General features: G+C 50.7%; 1 protein-coding gene across 10 annotated transcripts in view; it reads right to left on the bottom strand.

The window, feature by feature from the left end:
- CDC25C (cell division cycle 25C) overlaps positions 1–25,682 on the bottom strand; it is a 75,024-nt gene that overhangs the window by 44,160 nt on the left and 5,182 nt on the right. For 2 of the 10 annotated variants that reach the window (XM_055286089.2, XM_055286088.2), the window contains exons 2-7: positions 23,218–23,445; positions 21,800–21,894; positions 20,736–20,781; positions 11,417–11,450; positions 11,212–11,301; positions 1,718–1,873 (exon numbers count right to left, since the gene is read on the bottom strand). In XM_055286089.2, the coding sequence (XP_055142064.1) occupies positions 1,718–1,873; positions 11,212–11,301; positions 11,417–11,450; positions 20,736–20,781; positions 21,800–21,894; positions 23,218–23,445 (649 nt within the window). Of the gene's footprint in view, positions 1–1,717; positions 1,874–9,125; positions 9,225–11,211; positions 11,302–11,416; positions 11,451–20,735; positions 20,782–21,799; positions 21,895–23,217; positions 23,450–23,825; positions 24,070–25,682 lie in introns of those variants that run through there. The other 8 variants (XM_063642769.1, XM_063642768.1, XM_063642766.1 and 5 more) reach the window with 8 other exon arrangements.

Raw genomic sequence — 25,682 nt, 5'->3', positions numbered from 1 at the left:
TTGAGTCCAGGAGTTTGAGACTAGCCTGGGCAATATTGTGAAACCACATCTCTACAAAAAATACAAAAAAATTAGCCAGGTATGATGGCATGTGCCTATAGTCCCAGCTACTCGGAGGCTGAGGTGGGAGGACTGCCGGAGCCTGGGGAGATTGAGGCTGCAGTGAACTTTAATTGTGCCACGTACCCCAGCCTGGGCTACAGAGCAAGACCCTGTCTATCTCAAAAAAAAAAAAAAAAGCTAAATGCCTCAGAAACTGTCTTTGGCATATCAGCATATAGGCTATAACCCACATGCTTCAGGTATATCTATCAGTGATATGGGAAAGATAAAAGGAAACAAAAGACTGTATTATAAAATACCTGAAAAGTCATGTTAGGTATATTCTATACATTACCATTATCCTGGAGACATTACTTATCCTAGATTATTTTGACGGTGATCCACTCAAACTATTGACTGGACCCTGTTCACCAGCAGTAAGAAGATTCCTGTAGTGACCTGATAACCTATCAGGTCAGGTAACCCTACAGTCTAAAGATAGGTTAGGCCAGGTGCGGTGGCTCATGCCTGTAATCCCAGCTCTTTGGGAGGCCAAGGCGGGCAGATCACTTGAGGTCAGGAGTTCAAGACCAGTCTGGCCAACATGGCAAAACCCCATCTCTACTAAAATTATAAAAAATTAGCCAGGCACGATGGCGTGCTTTGGGAGGCTGAGGCAAGAGAATCGCTTAAACCTAGGAGACGGAGGTTGCAGTGAGCCGAGATACCACCACTGCACTCCAGCCTAGGTGACACAGCAAGACTCCATCTCAAAAATAAATAAATAAATAAATAAAGATAGGTTATCACATCTTGTTGATCTCTGTAGATCTAGCATTTAGTAGAGTGACTCATACATATTAGGCATAAAATGTTTATTCAAGAATGAATTGTTGGCTGGGCATGGTGGCTCACGCTTCTAATCCTAGCACTTTGGAAGGCTGAGACGGGTAGATCACCTGAGGCCAGGAGTTTAAGACCAGCCCGGTCAACATGGTGAAACCCTGTCTCTACTAAAAATACTAAAAATTACCCGGGTATGGTGGTGTGCACCTGTAATCCCAGCTACTTGAGAGGCTGAGGCAGGAGAATCATTTGAACCTGGGAAGAGGAGGTTGCAGTGAGCCAAGATGGCACCACTGCACTCCAGCCTAGGTGACAGAGCAAGAATCTGTCTTAAAAAAAAAAAAAAAAAGAAGAGTGAATCGTTAATTAAACTAAATTTGGCCTGAGAATGCCCCTGTACTTGAGTCTTTATATACCAAGTTGCAACCTAACTTAGTACTTAAATTAACTGAAAGCCTAATTTAGAAGTATACTTTTGTATCAAAAAGCTGAGTCTCAGGAAAGCACAGCAGCTGAGCTTCAGTCAACCACAAGCAATCAACTGTTTAAACCATGTTCAAATAAGGCAAACTCAAGGCTGTAACCAACTGGGCTGTCTCTGCACCTCACTTCTGTTTTCTGTACTTCATTTCCATTTTCTGTCCATGATACTGCCTGACCACATGGCAAACTGGAGTTTTACTGAACATGTTCTGGCTATGAGGGTTGCTGGATTCACTAGTTATCTTTTTGCTCAAATAAACTCTCTTAAGTTTAATTTGTCTAGTTTTTCTTTTAACAGAATGAAGGAATATGAAGAATGCAAAGATACTACCACAGAACACTTTACCTTTGCTTCTTGATCTTCCAGGGAAAACTCCATTAATTCATCTGAAATCTCTTCTGCCTGGTCTTCTCCTAGGTTTGGATTTTTATCCAATTTTGGAACAGTAGTAATAGGACTGCCCAGATATTTCATTTCGCTGTCCACCAAGTTTCCATTGTCCTATCAAGTATATTGACAACATTAAAAACTATTCAAAATATATCAAAGTTCTAAATGTAAGAGCTAAAACTATAAAACTCTTAGAAGAAAACATAAGGGAAAAAATTCATGACATTGGATTTGGATAATGCCACCAAAAGCACAGGTAACAAAAGAAAAAAATAGATAAATTGGTCTTCATCAAAATGAAAAACTTTTGTGCATCAAAGAACATCATTAAGGGAATGAAAAGACAACCCACAAAATGGGAGAAAACATTTGCGAGTCTTATATTTGACGAGAGATTAATATCAGAATATATAAGGAACTCCTACAACTCAATAACAACAACAATAACAATCAAAAGGGACATGAATAGACATTTCTCCAAATAAGATATACAAATGGCCCATAAGCACATCAAAAGATGCTCAACGTAAGTAATCATTATGGAAATGCATATCAAAATTGCAAGAGATACTACTTTATACCCATTAGGATAGCCATTATAAGAAATAACAGGTGTTTGTGCATTGCTGGTGGGAATGTAAAAGGGTGCAGAGGCATTCTATGGATACTAGCATGGCAGTTCCTCAAAAAATTAAACGTAGAATTATCATATAATCAAGCAATTCCACTTCTGAATATATACCCAAAAGAATTAAAAGCAGGGACCGGGCGCCGTAGCTCACGCCTGTAATCTCAGTACTTTGGGAGGCCGAGGCCGGCAGATCATGAGGTCAGGAGTTCGAGAGCAGCCTGGCTAACATGTTGAAACCCCATCTCTACTAAAAATACAAAAATTAGCCGGGCATGGTAGCACGTGCCTATAATCCCAGCTACTTGGGAGGCTGAGGCAGGAGAACTGCTTGAACCAGGGAGGTGGAAGTTGCAGTGAGCTGTGATTGCACCACTGCACTCCAGCCTGGGTGACAGGGCAATGACTCCATCTTGGAAAAAAAAAATACATAAAATAAAATAAAAGCAAGGACTCAAGCAGATATTTGTACACCTATGTTCATAGCAGCATTACTCACAACAGCCAAAAGGTTGGAAACAACTCAAAATGTCCATCAACAGATGAATGGATAAACAAAATATGATATATACATACAAAAGAAATGAAATTCTGATACATGCTATGACATAGATGAACTTTGAAGACATTATGCTAAATGAAAATATAGGCTGGACGGGCCGGGCACAGTGGCTCATGCCTGTAATCCCAGCACTTTGGGAGGCCGAGGCGGGCAGATCACGAGGTCAGGAGATCAAGATCATCCTGGCTAACATGGTGAAACGCCATCTCTACTAAAAACACAAAAAAATTAGCTGGGCATGGTGGCGGGCGCCTGTAGTCCCAGCTACTTGGGAGGGCTGAGGCAGGAGAATGGCTTGAACCCGGGAGGCGGAGCTTGCAGTGAGCCGAGATTGCGCCACTGCACTCCAGCCTGGGCAACAGAGCAAGACTCTGTCTCAAAAAAAAAAAAAAAAGAAACAGAAGAAGAAAATATAGGCTGGACGCAGTGGCTCACACCTGTAACCCCAGCACTATGGGAGGCTGAAGCAGATGGATCTCTTGAACCCAGGAATTTGAGACCAGCCTGGGCAACATGGCAAAACCCTGTTTCTACAAAATATACAAAAAAATTAGGTTGAGGTGGGCAGATCACATGAGGCCAGGAGTTTAAGACAAGCCTGGCCAACATGGTGAAACTCCGTCTCTACTAAAAATACAAAAAAATTCACCAGGCATGGTAGCACATGTCTGTAATCCCAGCTACTAGGGAGGTTGAGGCATGAGAATCGCCTGAACCTGGGAGATAAAGGTTGCAGTGAGCCAAGATTGCACCACTGCACTCCAGCCTGGGTGACAGAGTGAGACTCTGCCTCAAAAAAAAAAAAAAAAAATTAGCCAGGCATAGTGGAGCACACTTGCAGTGCCAGCTACTTGGTAGACTGAGGTGGGAGAATAATCAGAGCCCGGGAGTTTGAGGCTGCCGTGAGTTATGATTGTGCCACTGTACTCCAGCAGAGGTGACAGAGTGAGACCTCACACACAAACAGGAAAGGACAAAATATTATATTATTCTACTCATATGAGGTATCTAGAATAGTCAAATTCACCAAGACAGAAAATAGAGGTTATCATTGGCTGGGCAGAAACAGGGATGGGGAGTTATCACTTAAGGGTATACAGCTTCTGTTTTGAATAATGAAAAGTTTCTGGAAATGAGTTCTGGTGATAGTCTCACATTACTAATATACTTACTGTCATTAGACTGCACACTCAAAAATAGTTAAAATTGTAAATATTATGTACATTTTACTGCAATTAAAAAAAATCACACATAAAACTATCCAATAATTGAACATACTCCAGTTCCTCCCTCCATCCTAGAAACCAAAAACCTAAATAAAACATGATCAACTTAGTGGCCAGGTGCGGTGGCTCACGCCTGTAATCTCAGCACTTTTGGAGGTCGAGGCAGGTGGATCACGAGGTCAGGAGATCGAGAGCATCCTGGCCAACATGGTGAAACCCCGTCTCTACTAAAATACAAAAAATTAGCTGGGTGTGGTGGTGCACACCTGTAGTCCCAGATACTGGGGAGGCTGAGGCAGTGGAATCACTTGAACCCAGGAGGCAGAGGCTGCAGTGTGCTGAGATCGCACCACTGCACTCCAGCCTGGTGACAGAGCAAGACTCTGTCTCAAAAAAAAAACAAACAAACAAAAAACCATGATCAACTTTATCTTTGTAGGATAGAATATGTTAAAATAGCTTTCCCTCAGGGTTGAGATTAGAAATAATAATCCAAATCTCTGGAGTCCATGGTCTATGAAAGGCAAGTCAATGCCTGGGTAAGTTAAGACCCCAGTATTATAAGGGCACAAAAGACACTAGAGAAATTACGCGTGGATAATAATCACATGAAATTACTACTAATTATTATTATTATTATTTTATTTTATTTTTTGATACGGAGACATGCTCTGTCGCCCAGGCTGGAGTGCAGTGGAGCGATCTTGGCTCACTGCAAGCTCCGCCTCCTGGGTTCACGCCATTCTCCTGCCTCAGCCTCTGGAGTAACTGGGACTACAGGCGCCCGCCACCACGCCCGGCTAATTTTTTTTACTTTTAGTAGAGACAGGGTTTCACTGTGTTAGCCAGGATGGTCTCGATCTCCTGACCTCATGATCCGCCTGCCTCGGCCTCCCAAAGTGATGGGATTACAGGCGTGAGCCACAGCGCCCGGCCTATAATTATTATTATTTGAGACAGAGTCTCACTCTGTTGCCCAGGCTGGAGTGCAGTGGCGCAATCTCGGCTCACTGAAACCTCTGCTTCCTAGGTTCAAGTGATTCTCCTGCCTCTGCGTCTTAGGTAGCTGGGATTACAGATGCCTACCACCAAGCCCAGCTTTTTTTTTTTTTTAGAGACGTAGTCTCGCTCTGTTGCCCAGACTGGAGTACAGTCGCACGATCTCGGCTCCCTGCAAGCTCCGCCTCCCGGGTTCACGCCATTCTCCTGCCTCAGCCTCCAGAGTAGCTGGGACTACAGACGCCCACCACCACGCCCGGCTAATTTTTTATATTTTTAGTAGAGACGGGGTTTCACCATGTTAGCTGGGATGGTCGCAATCTCCTGACCTCGTGATCCACCCACCTCGGCCTCCCAAAGTGCTGGGATTACAGGCGTGAGCCACCGCGCCTGGCCCCGGCTAATTTTCGTATATTTTTTTTCAGTAGAGATGGGGTTTCACCATGTTGCCCAGGCTAGTCTGGAACTCCTGACCTCAAGTGATCAGCCTGCCTCAGCCTCCCAAAGTGCTGGGATTACAGGTGTGAGCCACTGCACCCAGCCACTACTAATTATTTTTATTTTTTTTTACTTTTTTTGAGACAGTCTCACTTTGTCACCTGTCCACTCACTGCACTGGAGTGCAGTGGTGTGATCTCAGCTCGTTGCAACCTCCGCCTCCCAGGTTCAAGCCATTCTTGTTTCTCAGCCAGGTGCCACCACACCCGGCTAATTTTTGTATTTTTAGTAGAGACAGTGTTTCGCCATGTTGGCCAGGCTGGTCTCAAACCCTGGCCTCAGGTGATCCACCTGCCTCAGCCTCCCAAAGTGGTGGGATTACAGGCATGAGCCACCATGCCTGGCCTGCTAATTATTTTTAATATAAAATAAACGATTTTACCATGTATGTATGTGTGTGTGTATTATTTGAGACTGAGTCTCCATCTCAGCTGACTGCAGCCTCAGACTCCTGTGCTCAAGCAATCCTCCCAATTATAACTCACTGGAGCCTCAGGCTCTTGGGCCGAGGTGATCCTCTTGCCTCGGCCTCCAGAGTACCTGAGACTACAGGTATGCACCACCAAGTCCCAGCCATTTTTTTTTTTTGGTTGGGGGGTGGGGTAGAGATGTGGTCTTGCTGTATTCCCCAGCTAGGGAACTCAAAGTACTGGACTCAAGCAATCCTCTCGTCTCGGCCTCCCAGAGTACTGGGATTACAGGGATAAGACACGACATCTGGCCTAATTAGCATTTTCCCTCACCCAAGACTGCTCAGCAGAAAGTAATTTTTTAAAAAATTCCATGAGAAGGCCAGGCGTGGTGGCTCATGCCTGTAATCCCAGCACTTTGGGAGGCCGAGGTGGGTGGATCACAAGGTCAGGAGTTCGAATCAGTCTGGCCAATATGGTGAAACCCCGTCTCTACCAAAAATACAAAAATTAGCTGGGCATGGTGCCGCACGCCTGTAGTCCCAGCTGCTCAGGAGGCTGAGGCAGGCGAATCACTTGAACCCGGGAGGCAGAGGTTGCAGTGAGCTGAGATTGTCCCACTGCACTCCAGCCTGGACAACAGAGCAAGACTCCATCTCAAAAAAAAAAAAAAAAATTCCATGAGAAGGCTGGGCAGGGTGGCTCACACCTACAATCCTAGCATTTTGTGAGGCTGAGGCAAGTGGATTGCCTGAGCTCAGAAGTTCAAGACCAGCCTGGGCAAGATGGTGAAACCCCATCTCTACTAAAATACAAAAAATTGGCTGGGTGTGGCAGCCTGTGCCTGTAGTTTCAGCTACTCGGGAGGCTGAGACAGGAGAATTGCTTGAACCAGGGAGGCGGCGGTTGCAGTGAGCTGAGATCTCGCCACTGCACTCCACCCTGGGCGACAGAGTGAGACTCTGTCTCAAAATAAATAAATAAATAAATAAATAAATAAATAAATAAATAAATTCTATGAGATATGGATTGCTAATGAAAATGTAAATTCTTATAACTTTTTCAGAAACGAATCGGAGAAAGTATCAAAACCTTAAGGCTTGCCGGGCGCGGTGGCTCACGCTTGTAATCCCAGCACTTTGGGAGGCCGAGGCGGGCGGATCACGAGGTCAGGAGATCGAGACCACGGTGAAACCCCGTCTCTACTAAAAATGCAAAAAATTAGCTGGGCGTGGTGGCGGGCGCCTGTAGTCCCAGCTACTTGGCGAGGCTGAGGCGGGAGAATGGCGAGAACCCAGGAGGCAGAGCTTGCAGTGAGCCAGGATCGCGCCACTGCACTCCAGCCTGGGCGACAGAGCAACACTCCGTCTCAAAAAAAAAAAAAAAAAAAAAACCTTAAGGCTTAAGCCCAGGAGTTCGAGATTTGCCTAGGCAACATAGTGAGACCCCTATTTCTAGGGAGAGGAAAAAAAAAAACTTTAAAAATATTGATGCTGTGGGGCATGGTGGCTCACGGCTGTAATCCCAGCACTTTGGGAGGCAGAGGAGGGCAGACTACGAGGTCAGGAGATCAAGACCATCCTGGCCAACATGGTGAAACCCTGTCTCTACTAAAAATACAAAAATTAGCTGCGTGTGGTGGCACGCACCTGTAATCCCAGCTACTTGGGAGGCTGAGGCAAGAGAATCACTTGAACCCAGGAGGCAGATATTGCAGTGAGCTGAGATCACACCACTGCATTCCAGCCTTGTGACACAGCAAGAATCCATCTCAAAAATAAAATAAAATAAAATAAAATAAAATAAAATAAAATAAAATAAAATAAAAAATTTATGCCATACCAACAAGATGAGCAGATTAAAAATTTATAACTATGCCAGACGCAGTGGCTCACGCCTGCAATCCCAGCACTTTGGGAGGCTGAGGCAAGCAGACTGCTTGAGATCAGGAGTTTGAAGACCAGCTTGGCCAACATGGTGAAACCCCATCTCTACTAAAAATAAAAAAATTAGCTGGGGTATGGTGGCACACACCTGCAGTCCGAGCTACTCAGGACCCTGAGACAGGAGAATTGCCTGAACTTGGGAGGCAGAGGTTGTAGTGAGCCGACATTTTACCACTGCACTCCAGCCTGGGCAACAGAGAGAGACTCCATCTCAAAAAAAAAAAATTTATACCTTCAATCCAGCACTGAAGAGAAAAATCTGAAATGCAGTCAAATATTTATGCTTGAGAACTTACATCATAGCATTATTCGTAAAAGGAAAATCTGGATACCACTAAGTATCTAACAATATGGAAGTCTTTTTATAAATTAGGGTCCATTTATCAGAGAAAAGCATCCAGAGCCGGGCACAGATCCGTGAGCCTGTAGTCCTAGCTACCCAGTAGGCCAAAGTGGTAAGATTGCTTGAGCCCAAAAGTTCGAGTCTAGCCTGGGCAACATAGCAAGACCTTGTGTCTAAAAAAATAAAAATAAAAAAGCAATATTTAAAGAAGGAAAAAAGAAGCGTGGCCGGGCGCGGTGGCTCACATCTGTAATCCCAGCACTTTGGGAGGCTGAGGCAGGTGGATCACCTGAAGTCAGGAGTTCAAAACCAGCCTGGCCAACGTGGTAAAACCCCGTCTCTACTAAAAATATAAAAATTAGCCAGGCACGGTGGTGGGCACCTATGATCCCAGCTACTTGGGAGGCTGAGGCAGGAGAATCGCTTGAACCTGGGAGGCAGAGGTTGCAGTGAGCCAAGATCACGCCATTGCACTCCAGCCTGGGCAACAGAGCAAGACTACATCTCAAAAAAAAAAAAAAAGAAGCCCAAGACATATTTTTTCCTCCTAAAACTTAAACAAGAAGATCATAGGACATATTGTTCCTCTCTTTTCCTGCTCAAACTTTACTTCCCCAACCCCCTTTTTCTCATCTAAATTTGGCTTGATGATACCAGTTTAGAAAAATTCAAAGGTTCATAAATCCAGAGCTGCCATCCTATAGCCTATAACACTTCAACTGACCCTTAATAATGATGTTCAATGACTTACCAGCAGAGAAAGAGGAGACACATAAGGCTCTCCTGGTCTATCTTGAAACCTCAGGTTCCTGGGTGCCTGCCACTCCAAGGGCTTCAAAGTGCTGTTTTCCTGCATAAGAAAAACTGCATTAGTTGGGGAAGAGAAGTGTCAGCTGGCCCTGATAAAAACATTTCATCTGATGAAGCCATGAATAACCCTCACAATACACATTTCATGTAATCAAAGTTGACCCTATATCCTGACCCTATATAAACTTGCATTTGAAGATGCAAATTATGATGTGGATTTGATATACGGCATGTAGATTTGCTTTGGAAGATAATAATTTTTGGTTACAAGTAAAAAGAATGATGGGGTAGGAGTAGGGAGCCTGCCTGGGGAGGGGATAGTGAGATTTTAAAAAGTGATTATTAGGCCGGGCGCAGTGGCTCACGCTTGTAATCCCAGCACTTTGGGAGGCCGAGGCGGGTGGATCACGAGGTCAGGAGATCAAGACCATGGTGAAACCCCGTCTCTACTAAAAATATAAAAAAAAAATTAGCCGGGCGTGGTGGCAGGCGCCTGTAGTCCCAGCTACTCGGAGAGGCTGAGGCAGGAGAATGGCGTGAACCCGGGAGGCGGAGCTTGCACTGAGCCGAGATCGTGCCACTGCACTCCAGCCTGGGTGACAGAGCAAGACTCCGTCTCAAAAAATAAATAAATAAATAAAAATAAAATAAAAAAATAAAAAGTGATTATTGGCCAGGCGTGATGGGCTCACGCCTATAACCTCAGGACTTTGGGAGGCTGAGGTGGGTAGATCATCAGAGGTCAGGAGTTCAAGGCCAGCCTGGCCAACTTGGTGACACACTGTCACCATTAAAAATACAGAAATTAGCCGGGCGTGGTGGCACACGCCTGTAATCCCAGCTATTCAGGAGGCTGAGGCAGGAAAATCGCTTGAACCCAGGAGGCAGAGGTTGCAGTGAGCCGAGATTGCACCATTGCACTCCACCCTGGGGGACAAGAGAAAAACTCTATCTCACCAAAAAAAAAAAAAAAAAAAAAAAAAAGTGATCATAGGCCAGGCAGTGGCTCACACCTGTAATCTCAGCCCTTTCAGAGGCCAAGGCGGGTGGATTGCTTGAAGTCAGGAGTTTGAGACCAGCTTGGCCAATAAGGCAAAACCCCGTGTCTACTAAAAATACAAAAATTAGCTGGGCCATGGTGGCACGTGCCTACAGTCCCAGTTATTTGGCAGGCTGAGGAACAAGAATCACTTGAACCCAGGAGGCAGAGGTTGTAGTGTTGTAGTGAGCTGAGATTGCGCCACTGTATTCCAGCCTGGGCAATGGAGCGAGATTCAGTTTCAAAAATAAATGAATAAAAAGTGATTATAAATGGAGATTAGAAGGACAGTATTAAATCAAGAAAAAACTGATTAGAACAGCCAAAAACATGAGTTTATCTTAAGTCAATGTAAGAAAAGAACAGCAGCTATCTTTTATGGTAATGATTTGGGGAAAGGGATGGGAGGCAGGGAAGAAAAAAAGATGTCTAGAAAAGGGGCTTAGTTGAAGGGATTAGATACAGAATTATCTTAGTGATGAGGTGGCTCTGGAGAGGCTAGTTTTAACTTGGAACGACGGATGGCCTAAGGTTTAGATAAAAAGTACCATGGCCTCCTCAGAATAAGGGCTTAAAAGCTAGACTAAGGGGGGAATAAGAAATTAATCTACACTTGCATGTAAAGTCGTGAAAAAAAAAATCCGTGAACACGTTATGCAAGTTATCCCTACCTGTTAAAACAAACAAACAAAAAAACCTCCTAAATCCCTTACACTACAGTAAGGGTAATTTTTGTCCTTAAAATGATCAACTGAACATGAGAAATAATGATGACCTACTGCGGAGGATTTGGAGCTGGGTGTCTGTCCTAGGGCCAAACTTTAATGAGAAAAAACAAAAACAAAGAATTTTTCTCCCGTATAGTAATACAGTTTGCTTGTCTAGCATACGAGGTAAAAACAGTTCTATGTCTCACTATGATACCAACAAGTTTCTTCACTTAAAAAATAAAACTGCCAATATATCTAGGTTTCCATTAAACACTCACATTTTCTTTATTTGCAGATGAACTACACATTGCATCTCTCTTTCTATGGCCACGGTCCAAACCATTCGGAGTGCTACAAAGAAGCTGTGCCTAAAAAAGAGAGTTTGCTGAGAATGTCCAGCATCCTCAAGCCACAGGTGCAATGGAAACCCTCTGCCTCCCACCTGAAAAGCAAAACAAAACCCAAAAAAGAGAGGCTACTCACTGGGCTACATTTCATTAGGTGCTGGTGATGATTCCTGCAGATTAAAACAAACTGCCTGTCAGGTTAGCCCCAAATACTGTTTGATTATTCTTCAGTGGATTGGTGCATCCCAACATTTTTTTTATTTCATTCTAGGAGCCCTATTCCTAGTTGATACGTCTCTTCCAACAACAATACATAGGGTATTCTCTGTGGTAAATATCAAGACTCAAGTGACATTCTGGGGACAAGACCCTCATTTTGCCTGCATAACCATATAACATGTTCCAAAGATGAACGAGGTTTATACAATTTACAATTTACTAATTTTCCATTCTCCTGCCTCAGCCTCCTGAGTAGCTGGGACTACAGGCGCCCGCAACCACATTCAGCTAATTTTTTGTATTTTTAGTAGAGACGGGGTTTCACCGTGTTAGCCAGGATGGTCTTGATCTCCTGACCTCGTGATCTGCCCGCCTCGGCCTCCCAAACTGCTGGGATTACAGACGTGAGCCACCGCGCCTGGCCGGGGCTAATTTTTTTTTTAAATTTAATTTCTGGCTGGGCGCAGTGGCTCACGCCTGTAATCCCAGCACTTTGGGAGGCCGAGGCGGGCGGATCACCTGAGGTTGGGAGTTCGCAACCAGCCTGACCAACACAGAGAAACCCGTGTCTACTAAAAATACAAAATTACTTCCTTCCTTCCTTCAGGGTGGCTTCCTTCTCCCTCCTTCCTTCCTTCCTTTCTTCCTTCCTTCCTTCCTTCCTTCCTTCCTTCCTTCCTTTCTCTTCTTTCTTTCTCTTCTTTCTTTCTCTTCTTTCTTTCCCTCTCTGGCCCAGGCTACAATCTACTCGACTTCCTGCTGCACGCGCCGCCGACTGCCTGGGACTGCCGGCGCGCGCCACCGCTGCCTGCCTTTTCTCCTTTGAATGCAGGCACGCGTTCGCCATCTTGGCCACGCTGGTCGCCAGCTCCTGACGCCGAGTGCTCTGCCCGCCTCAGCCTCCCGAGGTACTGGGACTACAGACGGAGTCTCGCTCACCCAGTGCTCGGTGTTGCCCGGGCTGGAGTGCGGTGGCGTGGTCTGGCCTCGCGGCAGCCTCTACCCCCCGGCCGCCTGCCTTGGCCTGCCAGGGTGCTGGGATTGCAGCCCCTGCCCGGCCGCCGCCCCATCTGGAAGGTGGGGAGCGCCTCTGCCCGGCCGCCCCGTCTGGGAGGTGAGGAGCACCTCTGCCTGGCCGCCCCGTCTGGGAAGTGAGGAGCGCCTCTGCCCGGCCACCCACCGTCTGGGAAGTGAGGAGCGCCTCTGCCCGGCCACCCACCGTCTGGGAAGTGAGGAGCGCCTCTCCCCGGCCACCCACCGTCTGGGAAGTGAGGAGCGCCTCTGCCCGGCCACCCACCGTCTGGGAAGTGAGGAGCGCCTCTGCCCGGACACCCACCGTCTGGGAAGTGAGGAGCGCCTCTGCCCGGCCACCCCGTCTGGGAAGTGAGGAGCGCATCTGCCCGGCCGCCCATCGTCTGGGAAGTGAGGAGCGCCTCTGCCCGGCCACCCATCGTCTGGGAAGTGAGGAGCGCCTCTGCCCGGCCACCCTGTCTGGGAAGAGAGGAGCACCTCTGCCCGGCCGCCCCGTCTGGGAAGTGAGCAGCGCCTCTGCCCGGCCACCCATCGTCTGGGAAGTGAGGAGCGCCTCTGCCCGGCCTCCCATTGTCTGGGAGGTGAGGAGCGCCTCTGCCCGGCCGCCCCGTCCGGGAGGAAGTGAGGAGCGCCTCTGCCCGGCCGCCCCGTCCGGGAAGAAGTGAGGAGCGCCTCTGCCCGGCCACCCACCGTCTGGGAAGTGAGGAGCGCCTCTGCCCGGCCGCCGTCTGGGAAGTGAGGAGCGCCTCTGCCCGGCCACCCACCGTCTGGGAAGTGAGGAGCGCCTCTGCCCGGCCGCCCCGTCTGGGAAGTGAGGAGCGCCTCTGCCCGGCCACCCACCGTCTGGGAAGTGAGGAGCGCCTCTGCCCGGCCACCCACCGTCTGGGAAGTGAGGAGCGCCTCTGCCCGGCCACCGTCTGGGAAGTGAGGAGCACCTCTGCCCGGCCACCGTCTGGGAAGTGAGGAGCGCCTCTGCCCGGCCGCCCCGTCTGGGAAGTGAGGAGCGCCTCTGCCCGGCCACCCATCGTCTGGGAAGTGAGGAGCGCCTCTGCCCGGCCACCCATCGTCTGGGAAGTGAGGAGCGCCTCTGCCCGGCCACCCATCGTCTGGGAAGTGAGGAGCGCCTCTGCCCGGCCTCCCATCGTCTGGGAGGTGAGGAGTGCCTCTGCCCGGCCGCCCCGTCCGGGAGGAAGTGAGGAGCGCCTCTGCCCGGCCGCCTCGTCCGGGAAGAAGTGAGGAGCGCCTCTGCCCGGCCGCCCCGTCCGGGAAGAAGTGAGGAGCGCCTCTGCCCGGCCGCCCCGTCCGGGAAGAAGTGAGGAGCGCCTCTGCCCGGCCGCCCCGTCCGGGAAGAAGTGAGGAGCGCCTCTGCCCGGCCGCCCCGTCTGGGAAGTGAGGAGCGCCTCTGCCCGGGCGCCCCATCCAGGAAGAAGTGAGGAGCGCCTCTGCCCGGCCACCCCATCCGGGAAGAAGTGAGGAGAGCCTCTGCCCGGCCACCCACCGTCTGGGAAGTGAGGAGCGCCTCTGCCCGGCCACCCACCGTCTGGGAAGTGAGGAGCGCCTCTGCCCGGCCGCCCCATCCGGGAAGAAGTGAGGAGTGCCTCTGCCCGGCCGCCCCATCGGGAAGAAGTGAGGAGCGCCTCTGCCCGGCCGCCCCGTCTGGGAGGTGAGGAGTGCCTCTGCCCGGCCACCCATCGTCTGGGAGGTGAGGAGCGCCTCTGCCCGGCCACCCATCGTCTGGGAGGTGAGGAGCGCCTCTGCCCGGCCACCCATCGTCTGGAAAGTGAGGAGCGCCTCTGCCCGGCTGCCCCATCTGGGAAGTGAGGAGTGCCTCTGCCCGGCCACCCATCGTCTGGGAGGTGGGGAGCGCCTCTGCCCGGCCACCCATTGTCTGGGAAGTGGGGAGCGCCTCTGCCCGACCACCCATCGTCTGGGAAGTGAGGAGCGCCTCTGCCCGGCCACCTATCGTCTGGGAAGAAGTGAGGAGCGTCTCTGCCTGGCCGCCCCGTCTGGGAAGTGAGGAGCCCCTCTGCCCGGCCGCCCCGTGTCTGGGTAGAAGTGAGGAGCTCCTCTGCCTGGCCGCTCCGTCTGGGAGGTCTACCACGGAGGCCAGAAGCAATGTGGGGGCTGGACGTGGTCGCTCATGCCTGTGGTCCCGGCACTCTGGGGGGCGAGGCGGGTTGATCACTTCGGGCTAGGAGTTCGAGACCAGTCTGGCCAACTTGGCGAAACATGAAGAATACAACAGACAAACCAACCAACCAACTCAATGACAACAAAACAGGTCTACCCTGGAGTCATACTCTAATTTCTTCTATTTTCCTCCCTTTCTGATCCTTTATCCCACTTTCTTTTTCTTCCTCTTCCTTCTCCCTCTCCTTTGTCAAATAGAGGATTGAGTTATTATCACTGATCCATATAAAGTCCCTCTCTCATTTATTTTAACTCCCACCCCCATTTCTATTCCCCGACTTCCCATGTGCAACCTTCCTAATATGTTTGATACGCATCTCTTTGTTTGTATGTATTTTTAGAAAATGTTTATTGTTTTTGTATGCAAAAAAAATTAATTTAAAAAAAAAAAAAATACAAAATTAGCCGGGCATGGTGGCACATGCCTGTAATCCCAGCTATTTGGGAGCCTGAGGCAGGAGAATCGCTTGAACCTGGGAGGCAGAGGTTGTGGTGAGCCGAGATCGTGCCATTGTACTCAAGCCTGGGCTACAAGAGCAAAACTCCGTCTCAAAAAAAAAGGCCGGGTGCGGGGGCTCACGCTTATAATCCCAGCACTTTGGGAGGCCAAGGTGGGCGGATCAAAGTGATAGAGACCATCCCGGGCAACATGGTGAAACCCCGTCTCTACTAAAAATACAAAAATTAGCTGGGCTTCGTGGCATGTGCCTGTAGTCCCAGCCTCTCAGGAGGCTGAGGCAGGAGAATCACTTGAATTCGGGAGGCGGAGGTTGCAGTGAGCCAAAATCGCACCACTGCACTCCATCCTGGCAACAGAGTGAGACTCCATCTCAAAAAAAAAAAAAAAAAATTAATTTCTATCCTCCCTCCATGGATTTCATTATCTATCTGGGTTAGAGCATTTAAAGCAATTCAGGCTGGGCCCAGTGACTCACATCTGTAATCCCAGGACTTTGGGAGGCCAAAGGGGGGGGGCTGATCACTTAAGGTCAGGAGTTCAAGACCAGCCTGGCCAACATGGTGAAGCCTCCATTTTTGTATTACTAAAAATACAAAAATTAGCCGGGTGTGGTGGTGGACGCCTGTAATCCCAGCTACTCGGGAGGCTGAGGCAGGAGAATCGCTTGAACCCAGGCAGGCAGAGGTTGCAGTGAGTCAAGATGGCACCACTGCACTCCATCCTTGGCAACAGAGCCAGACTCCATCTCAAAAATAAAATTAAATACATAAATAAAATGCTTGGTATGTGCTAGATACACAGTCTATTTAATCCTTACAATAGCTACTTTATGAGAAGTGCTATTATTGTCTCCATGTTACAAATTAAAAAAATTAAGATCCAATGAAGTTAAAAAAAAACTTGTTGGCCGGGCGCGGTGGCTCACACCTGTAATCCCAGCACTTTGGGAGGCCGACACGGGCGGATCACGGGGTCAGGAGATCGAGACCATTCTGGCTAACACGGTGAAACCCCGTCTCTACTAAAAATACAAAAAATTAGCTGGGCGAGGTGGCGGGCGCCTACAGTCCCAGCTACTCGGGAGGCTGAGGCAGGAGAATGGCATGAACCCTGGGGGGCAGAGCCTGCAGTGAGCCGACATTGTGCCACTGCACTCCAACCTGGGCAACAGCGAGACTCTGTCTCAAAAAAAAAAAAAAAAAAAGCTTGTCAGAGTCACAACTGGTGAATGAAGTAGTAATCCAGGAATCCAGACACTGATTCCAGAGCCTACACTCTGTACTTTCTTTTTTTTTTTTTTTTTTTTAATTGGTCTGTAGTTTTTTTTTTTTTTAATTTTTTTTGCATACAAAAACAATAAACATTTTCTAAAAATACATACAAACAAAAAGATGCGTATCAAACATATTAGGAAGGTTGCACATGGGAAGTCGGGGAATAGAAATGGGGGTGGGAGTTAAAATAAATGAGAGAGGGACTTTATATGGATCAGTGATAATAACTCAATCCTCTATTTGACAAAGGAGAGGGAGAAGGAAGAGGAAGAAAAAGAAAGTGGGATAAAGGATCAGAAAGGGAGGAAAATAGAAGAAATTAGAGTATGACTCCAGGGTAGACCTGTTTTGTTGTCATTGAGTTGGTTGGTTGGTTTGTCTGTTGTATTCTTCATGTTTCGCCAAGTTGGCCAGACTGGTCTCGAACTCCTAGCCCGAAGTGATCAACCCGCCTCGCCCCCCAGAGTGCCGGGACCACAGGCATGAGCGACCACGTCCAGCCCCCACATTGCTTCTGGCCTCCGTGGTAGACCTCCCAGACGGAGCGGCCGGGCAGAGGAGCTCCTCACTTCTACCCAGACACGGGGCGGCCGGGCAGAGGGGCTCCTCACTTCCCAGACGGGGCGGCCAGGCAGAGACGCTCCTCACTTCTTCCCAGACGATAGGTGGCCGGGCAGAGGCGCTCCTCACTTCCCAGACGATGGGTGGTCGGGCAGAGGCGCTCCCCACTTCCCAGACAATGGGTGGCCGGGCAGAGGCGCTCCCCACCTCCCAGACGATGGGTGGCCGGGCAGAGGCACTCCTCACTTCCCAGATGGGGCAGCCGGGCAGAGGCGCTCCTCACTTTCCAGACGATGGGTGGCCGGGCAGAGGCGCTCCTCACCTCCCAGACGATGGGTGGCCGGGCAGAGGCGCTCCTCACCTCCCAGACGATGGGTGGCCGGGCAGAGGCGCTCCTCACCTCCCAGACGGGGCGGCCGGGCAGAGGCGCTCCTCACTTCTTCCCGGACGGGGCGGCCGGGCAGAGGCGCTCCTCACTTCTTCCCGACGGGGCGGCCGGGCAGAGGCGCTCCTCACTTCTTCCCGGACGGGGCGGCCGGGCAGAGGCGCTCCTCACTTCCTCCCGGACGGGGCGGCCGGGCAGAGGCGCTCCTCACCTCCCAGACGATGGGAGGCCGGGCAGAGGCGCTCCTCACTTCCCAGACGATGGGTGGCCGGGCAGAGGCGCTGCTCACTTCCCAGACGGGGCGGCCGGGCAGAGGCGCTCCTCACTTCTTCCCGGACGGGGTGGCCGGGCAGAGGCGCTGCTCACTTCCCAGACGGGGCGGCCGGGCAGAGGCGCTCCTCACTTCCCAGACGGGGCGGCCGGGCAGAGGCGCTCCTCACTTCCCAGACGGGGCGGCCGGGCAGAGGCGCTCCTCACTTCCCAGACGGTGGGTGGCCGGGCAGAGGCGCACCTCACATCCCAGACGATGGGTGGCCGGGCAGAGGCGCTCCTCACTTCCCAGACGATGGGTGGCCGGGCAGAGGCGCTCCTCACTTCCCAGACGATGGGTGGCCGGGCAGAGGCGCTCCTCACTTCCCAGACGGGGCGGCCGGGCAGAGGCGCTCCTCACTTCCCTGACGGGGCGGCCGGGCAGAGGCGCTCCTCACTTCCCAGACGGTGGGTGGCCGGGCAGAGGCGCACCTCACATCCCAGACGATGGGTGGCCGGGCAGAGGCGCTCCTCACTTCCCAGACGATGGGTGGCCGGGCAGAGGCGCTCCTCACTTCCCAGACGATGGGTGGCCGGGCAGAGGCGCTCCTCACTTCCCAGACGGGGCGGCCGGGCAGAGGCGCTCCTCACTTCCCAGACGGTGGGTGGCCGGGCAGAGGCGCTCCTCACTTCCCAGACGGTGGGTGGCCGGGCAGAGGCGCTCCTCACTTCCCAGACGGTGGGTGGCCGGGCAGAGGCGCTCCTCACTTCCCAGACGGTGGGTGGCCGGGCAGAGGCGCTCCTCACTTCCCAGACGGTGGGTGGCCGGGCAGAGGCGCTCCTCACTTCCCAGACGGGGCGGCCGGGCAGAGGCGCTCCTCACTTCCCAGACGGTGGGTGGCCGGGCAGAGGCGCTCCTCACTTCCCAGACGATGGGTGGCCGGGCAGAGGCGCTCCTCACTTCTTCCCGGATGGGGCGGCCGGGCAGAGGCGCTCCTCACTTCTTCCCGGACGGGGCGGCCGGGCAGAGGCGCTCCTCACTTCTTCCCGGACGGGGCGGCCGGGCAGAGGCGCTCCTCACTTCTTCCCGGACGGGGCGCCCGGGCAGAGGCGCTCCTCACTTCTTCCCGGACGGGGCGGCCGGGCAGAGGCGCTCCTCACTTCTTCCCGGACGGGGTGGCCGGGCAGAGGCGCTCCTCACCTCCCAGACGATGGGTGGCCGGGCAGAGGCGCTCCTCACTTCCCAGACGTGGCGGCCGGGCAGAGGCGCTCCTCACTTCCCAGACAGGGTGGCCGGGCAGAGGCGCTCCTCACCTCCCAGACGATGGGTGGCCGGGCAGAGGCGCTCCTCACTTCCCAGACGTGGCGGCCGGGCAGAGGCGCTCCTCACTTCCCAGACAGGGAGGCCGGGCAGAGGCGCTCCTCACCTCCCAGACGATGGGTGGCCGGGCAGAGGCGCTCCTCACTTCCCAGACGGGGCGGCCGGGCAGAGGCGCTCCTCACTTCCCAGACAGGGTGGCCGGGCAGAGGCGCTCCTCACTTCCCAGACGATGGGTGGCCGGGCAGAGGCGCTCCTCACTTCCCAGACGGTGGGTGGCCGGGCAGAGGCGCTCCTCACTTCCCAGACGGTGGGTGGCCGGGCAGAGGCGCTCCTCACTTCCCAGACGGTGGGTGGCCGGGCAGAGGCGCTCCTCACTTCCCAGACGGGGCGGCCGGGCAGAGGCGCTCCTCACTTCCCAGACGGTGGGTGGCCGGGCAGAGGCGCTCTTCACTTCCGAGACGGTGGGTGGCCGGGCAGAGGCGCTCCTCACTTCCCAGACGGTGGGTGGCCGGGCAGAGGCGCTCCTCACTTCCCAGACGGTGGGTGGCCGGGCAGAGGCGCTCCTCACTTCCCAGACGGTGGGTGGCCGGGCAGAGGCGCTCCTCACTTCCCAGACGGTGGGTGGCCGGGCAGAGGCGCTCCTCACTTCCCAGACGGTGGGTGGCCGGGCAGAGGTGCTCCTCACTTCCCAGATGGGGCGGCCGGGCAGAGGCGCTCCCCACCTTCCAGACGGGGCGGCGGCCGGGCAGGGGCTGCAATCCCAGCACCCTGGCAGGCCAAGGCAGGCGGTCGGGGGGTAGAGGCTGCCGCGAGGCCAGACCACGCCACCGCACTCCAGCCCAGGCAACACTGAGCACTGGGTGAGCGAGACTCCGTCTGTAGTCCCAGTACCTCGGGAGGCCGAGGCAGGCAGAGCACTCGGCGTCAGGAGCTGGCGAGCAGCGTGGCCAAGATGGCGAACGCGTGCCTGCATCCAAAGGAGAAAAGGCAGGCAGCGGTGGCGCGCGCCGGCGGACCCAGGCAGTCCGCGGCGAGGGCAGCAGCAAGCCGAGTAGATTGTAGCCTGGGCCAGAGAGGGAGGGAAAGAAAGAAAGAAAGAAAGAAAGAAGGAAGGAAGGAAGGGAGGGAGGGAGGGAGGGAGGGAGGGAGGGAAGCTTTTTTTTTTTTTGAGACAGAGTCTCGCTCTGTCACCCAGGCTGGAGGGCAGTGGCGTGGTCTCGGCTCACTGCAACCTCCACCTCCTGGACTCAAGCAGTTCTCCTACCTCAACCTCCGTAGCTGCAATTGCAGGCATATGCCACCACACCTGGCTAATTTTTGTATTTTTAGTAGAGATGGGGTTTCACCATGTTGGGCAGGCTGGTCTTGAACTCCTGACCTCAACTGATCCGCCTGCCTTGGCCTCCCAAAGTGCTGGGATTACAGATGTAAGCCACTGTGCCTGGCCACTCTGTACGTTCAATTACTAAGATACAGCACCTTTCACATACAAATAAAAGCCTATACATAAGTGTAGTATACCATTTTCCTTCATTTCCTTATAAATACTTCTGATTATGATAGTTAAAATGAATAGCCTTCATTTTCACAACACTATTTAGATCTGGAAAACTTAGAAACTGTTCAAGTTAAGGAACTAGGCCTCAAAGCCCACTTATACCCAGTATGAAAGGTTTTGTACTCTGCAGAGTCTGCACAGGATAAAATCTCTATGACCAGTGCTAAAAGGCTTTTGCGTGGGGTTCATTTAGCAACAGAACTTACATGCCAGCTAAATGCACTTCCTGAAGTCCTGAAGAATCCAGGTGACCTGCAATCAAATATAAAGAATCAGTAAAAGGAGTTATTCTTGTCCATGCGTCCTGTTTTTCCTTCAGATTTTCTTCATTACCAGTAAGCCATATTAATTTCAAGGACTGAGCTTTTGAATACAAAGCCTCTCAATTGGTACCCATTTCATGGCACAAGGTACAATTTCACAGAAACTTAAGAATTTATATGTGTCACTAAAAGAAAAAGTGTTGGGAAACACTACACTATGCTACCTATGGAGTTTTTTTTTTTCTTATGAGTAAAAAAGAAAGGTTATCACTCAGAAAATCTGAAATTAGAATTCTGGAAGGTTAACTTATGAAACATTCCTTTTGGAATATTTCATATAAAACATATAAAAATTAGTTGACAACATATTTCCTTTTTTTTGAGATGCAGTCTCGCTCTGTCGCCAGGCGGGAGTGCATTGGTGCTATCTCGGCTCACTGCAATCTCCGCCTCCAGGTTCAAGAGTCTCCTGCTTCAGCCTCCCCAGTAGCTGGGACTACAGGCACGTGCCACCATGCCAAGCTAATTTTTGTATTTTTAGTAGAGATGGGGTTTCACCATGTTGGCCAGGATGGTCTTGATCTCTTGACCTTGTGATCCACCCACCTAGGCCTCCCAAAGTGCTGGGATGACAGGCATGAGTCACTGCACCTGGCCAACAACATATTTCTTTATGCTGGTTTCTTTGCCTCTGCTGAGATTAGACTGAGGCACAAAACTTCTCATATCCTAATGACTATACTTTCATTCCCACCGTTAATCAGTCAACAAAATATATTCCTACTTGTCTAACATTTTCAAATGCGAAGTAGCTCCTATTAGTGTTATTATCTTTCTCTTCCCATTGGCTTAATCATTCTCAAAAATCCTCTAGTTACCCACAAAATTCCATCTCTCTAGGCAGATTCTTTTTATACTTTCAACACCTTCCGTCTCTATCCTACTTCCGTGTTTTCTCCCTTAAAAGTTATTCTTCCCTTTGAGGCCTTTATCTCCCTTCTCCCTACCAGTTTCATCAAGGTCTGCAGAAGTGGTAAGCTGAGTGGCAGTTATCTCTCCACTGCTAAGATTCGAAAGATCGAGGCAACGTTTTGGGGTTCCTCTGTTGAGACATAATAGTACATCGAAATTCCCATTAGATCGTTATATCCTTAAAAGTCAAAGATCATGTCATCCTCTTTTTTTTTTGCGATGGCGTCTTGCTCTGTCCCCTCAGCTCAAGTGCAGTGGCACGATCTTGGCTCACTGCAATCTCCGCCTCCCGGGTTCAAGCGATTCTCCTGCCTCAGCCTCCCAAATAGCTGGGATCACAGGCACCTGTCACCACGCCCAGCTAATTTTTGTACTTGTAGTAGAGATGGGGCTTCACCATGTCAGCCAGGCTGGTCTTGAACTCCTAACCTCAGGTGATCCACCCACTTCGGCCTTCCAAAGTGCTGGGATTACAGGTGTGAGCCACAACGCCTGGCCAATCCTGTTCATTTGAAACACCCCTTAATGACTATCAGATCATCTGAACAGTGTCCAAATAAATCTAATTGCTTTTTGGAAATAGACTGGGCTGAGAAAAATCTCCCACTACCATAATCTGTACCTTATTTTCTCCTTACCAACATACTGAAACAGATATATATATATTTTTTAATGAGGCCCAGAGTTTATTGGCTGAGGAGGATCTTGACTCCACATTCCCTGTCCTGAGGACCGTGAACACAGGCTTGATTTCTCCCTGGAGTCCCTAGTTTTTCTCAGGTACTACTTCTCTTTGTTTGCTAGTTGAGACATGGTATGATCAGAATTCAAAGTACAACTGCAATAACACTAATATTAATACTAATAAAGTGACCAACTCGTAATGCAGCGGTTTTCAAAGACTTTTCCCAATTATCACATCATTTAATTCTCACAAGATCCTAGTAAGATAGGAAGAGATTATTATTTCTTTTTTGTCTTTTCTTTTCTTTTTGAGATAGAGTCTCACTGTTTCCCAGGCTGAAGTGCAGTGAAGCGATCTTGGCTAACTGCAGCCTCCACCTCTCAGGCTCAAGCAATCCTCCCACCTCAGCCTCCCAAGTAGCTGGGACTATAGGTGCACACCACCACACTCAGCTAATTTTTAATATTTTTTGTAGAGACGGGGTCTTGCCATGTTGCCCAGGCTGGTCTTGAACTCCTAGACTCAGGTGATCCGCCCTCTTTGGCCTCCCAAAGTGCGGAGATTACAGGCATGAGCCACCTCGCCTGGCTGAGATTATTTCTTGTCACAGAAAAGAAGGTGAGACTCAAAAGGGTGACACAGTCAAGGGCAGAGCTGAGACTTAAAGCCTGACCTTTGAGCTGGGATAATTGAAAACAAACCAACAAACAAACCCAACTGTTTGGAAATAGCAAAGGCAATAAAGTATAAAAATAAAAGTATATTTACCCAGACAAAATGCTTAGGTTTGCAGAATCACCAAGAAATTTGCCCACTTGAGTTCTAGGGACATCTGGACAGACAGTAAAGGAATTGTCTCTCTCCAGGAGCAGGTTTAACATTTTCCTTTGATTAGACCTAAAACTGGGTCCTGAGCCAGAGCTTCCTTCCTCTCTTGTGGATGAGAAGAGTTCCGTAGACATCGTCGTCGAATTTTCACCAGGAGAAAAACAAAACCTAGCTAGGAGGAAAACGTCATCTATATCGGTACATCACAGTTCCCTCAGCTTTCCTAAACTCCTCCACCCTTTCCAGCCAGACGGATCAGCGCTGGAAGAGGGGCAACCCCGAAGGGTGATTCACAGCCTGGCTTCAGGTTAGAACCTGAATTCACCGACGAGAGGCAACCTTAGGACCTTAAAGATGGAATGAAGAGAGGATTTTGACTTCTTCCACGCCACACAGCTCGAGACTCCTAACTAGAAAGAACCCGGGTCTCGTAACTCGCGATAGTGCCCATTCGGCCCTCCCAACCTCTGTCTGTGGGGGCCCGACTGGACCCTAAGGGGGACAATGGGGTCTCCGTGATTCCGTGGCGCAGACGGCTGCCGACTTACCTCAAGCCTGGAGTCTGAGGCTTGCCTACGAGAGGAGGGAAAGTGGATAGGGATCGGACACAGGCGAAGACTCGAGCAGAATGAAAGGAAATCTGGGGGAAAGGAGGCAGTTAACCAGATTGCAGCTCTGCCTTCCGACTGGGTAGGCCAACGTCGGACTCAGCGTCTTCCCTGCGCAGAAGGCCAAAGTTACAGCCTCTGAGCAAGAATATCAACAGCCGCAGGCGTTGACCATTCAAACCTTCCGCCCGCCCAATAACCTATCCCCGCTCGCCTCTAAGCTGCGTCAGCCAATCTCCGCGCGCGCCCAGGCCCTCACGGCCTATCGCTGGGCCCCTACATCACCCGGGGGCGTGTGCTTGCTCTGGAAGTGGTAAGACTTGCCCCGCCCCATAGCCAGAGCAGGATAGTGATTGGCCCACCAGCGTTAGGCAGGCTGAGGTGTAAGCTCCGCCTCACGGGGAGCCTGGCGCATCATTGGCTCTCCCTCTCACCAATCGCCACACCCTTTCTGTTTTCTTCGTTCCCTCAGCCCCACGAACCCCGGGAGATTTAAACCGCGCCTTACTAGTGATGACCATTCGCTAGGATAATACTAGGAGAGATTATTTTGGGTGTAGGGTGTTGTTAGCTTTTCATTTTCCTCGCTTCTTTCTCGTGCCGTTTTCGCGGACGTTTTCTTCTAAGTTTTGCTGGCCTTCCACGGGAGATGGAGCGTTTGCTGCCGGTGGGGCAAGTGTTGGGGCGAGACGGATGTGTGTGTTTATGCTGAGGCATTAGCCCCTTCCAAGAGCTTTGTTTGGTGTTTCTTTTGGTGTGCAGCATCTCAGAGACGCTAGCTTATGTGGGTAAAAAGAAATTCCGTTGCAGGGAAAGTGGAGGAATTAAATCATCTTGGTATAATCCTTATCGCAATCCAGAGGACCTCAAAGATTGGTTATTAATGAAAATTTGAACATTGACGAGGTGAAATTTATAAATTATTGGCCGGGCGCGTTGGCCCACACCTGTAATCCCAGCACTTTGGGAGGCCGAGGCGGGCAGATTACATGAGGTCAGTGGTTCAAAACCAGCCTGGCCAACATGATGAAACCCCGTCTCTACTAAAAATACAAAAATTAGCCGGTTGTGGTGGCACACACCTGTAATCCCAGCTACTTGGGAGGCTGAGGCATGAGAATTGCTTGAACCCGGGAGACAGAGGTTGCGCCACTGCACTCCAGCCTGGGCATTAGAGTGAAACAAACAAAAAGACGTTCCTAATGTTAGGGATTTCCTTTTAAATAATCCTGTGCTGGGGGAGGGTATTGATGATACAATATTGACCCTGAGTGTTCAGTGATAGGGGGCAGGAGGGTCCATCATATCTGTGCTTCTCAAGGTTTAATTTGGACACTAACCACCTGAGGAACTGCTAAATGCAGATTCTGATTCAGGAGGTCTGGGTTGCGGTTGCGGCCCAAGATTCTGCCCTTCTAACAAGCCCCCAGCTGATGGTGAGGTAGCTGGTCCTACGACCATACTTTGAGTGGTAAGGTATTACCCCATACTCCTTACTTCAGTGTATATTTGAAAATTTCCATAATAAAAATGTTCAAAATAACCTTGGAAGCTCTTTAAGATGTAGGCTCCAAAAACGATAATTCAATAGGTCTAAAGTGGGGTCATTATCAAGGCCCCCAGGTGCTACCCACGCAGACGGCTTGCAGATCATGCTTTGAGAAACAGTCAAAATGCAACTCGTGTCTGATGTCAGGATCTTGGTGGTGGTAGTGGCTGAGAGGCACAGTGTAGCCAGCTGGTTTTTATCCTAATACCCTTTTCATCTGTAGAACCTGCTTCCCCAGAAAGATGATG

This window comes from Symphalangus syndactylus, chromosome 7 (genome assembly GCF_028878055.3).
Source record: "Symphalangus syndactylus isolate Jambi chromosome 7, NHGRI_mSymSyn1-v2.1_pri, whole genome shotgun sequence".
In the NCBI taxonomy this organism is placed as follows: Eukaryota; Metazoa; Chordata; class Mammalia; order Primates; family Hylobatidae; genus Symphalangus; species Symphalangus syndactylus.
This window is presented reverse-complemented; position numbering and strand designations above follow the sequence as displayed.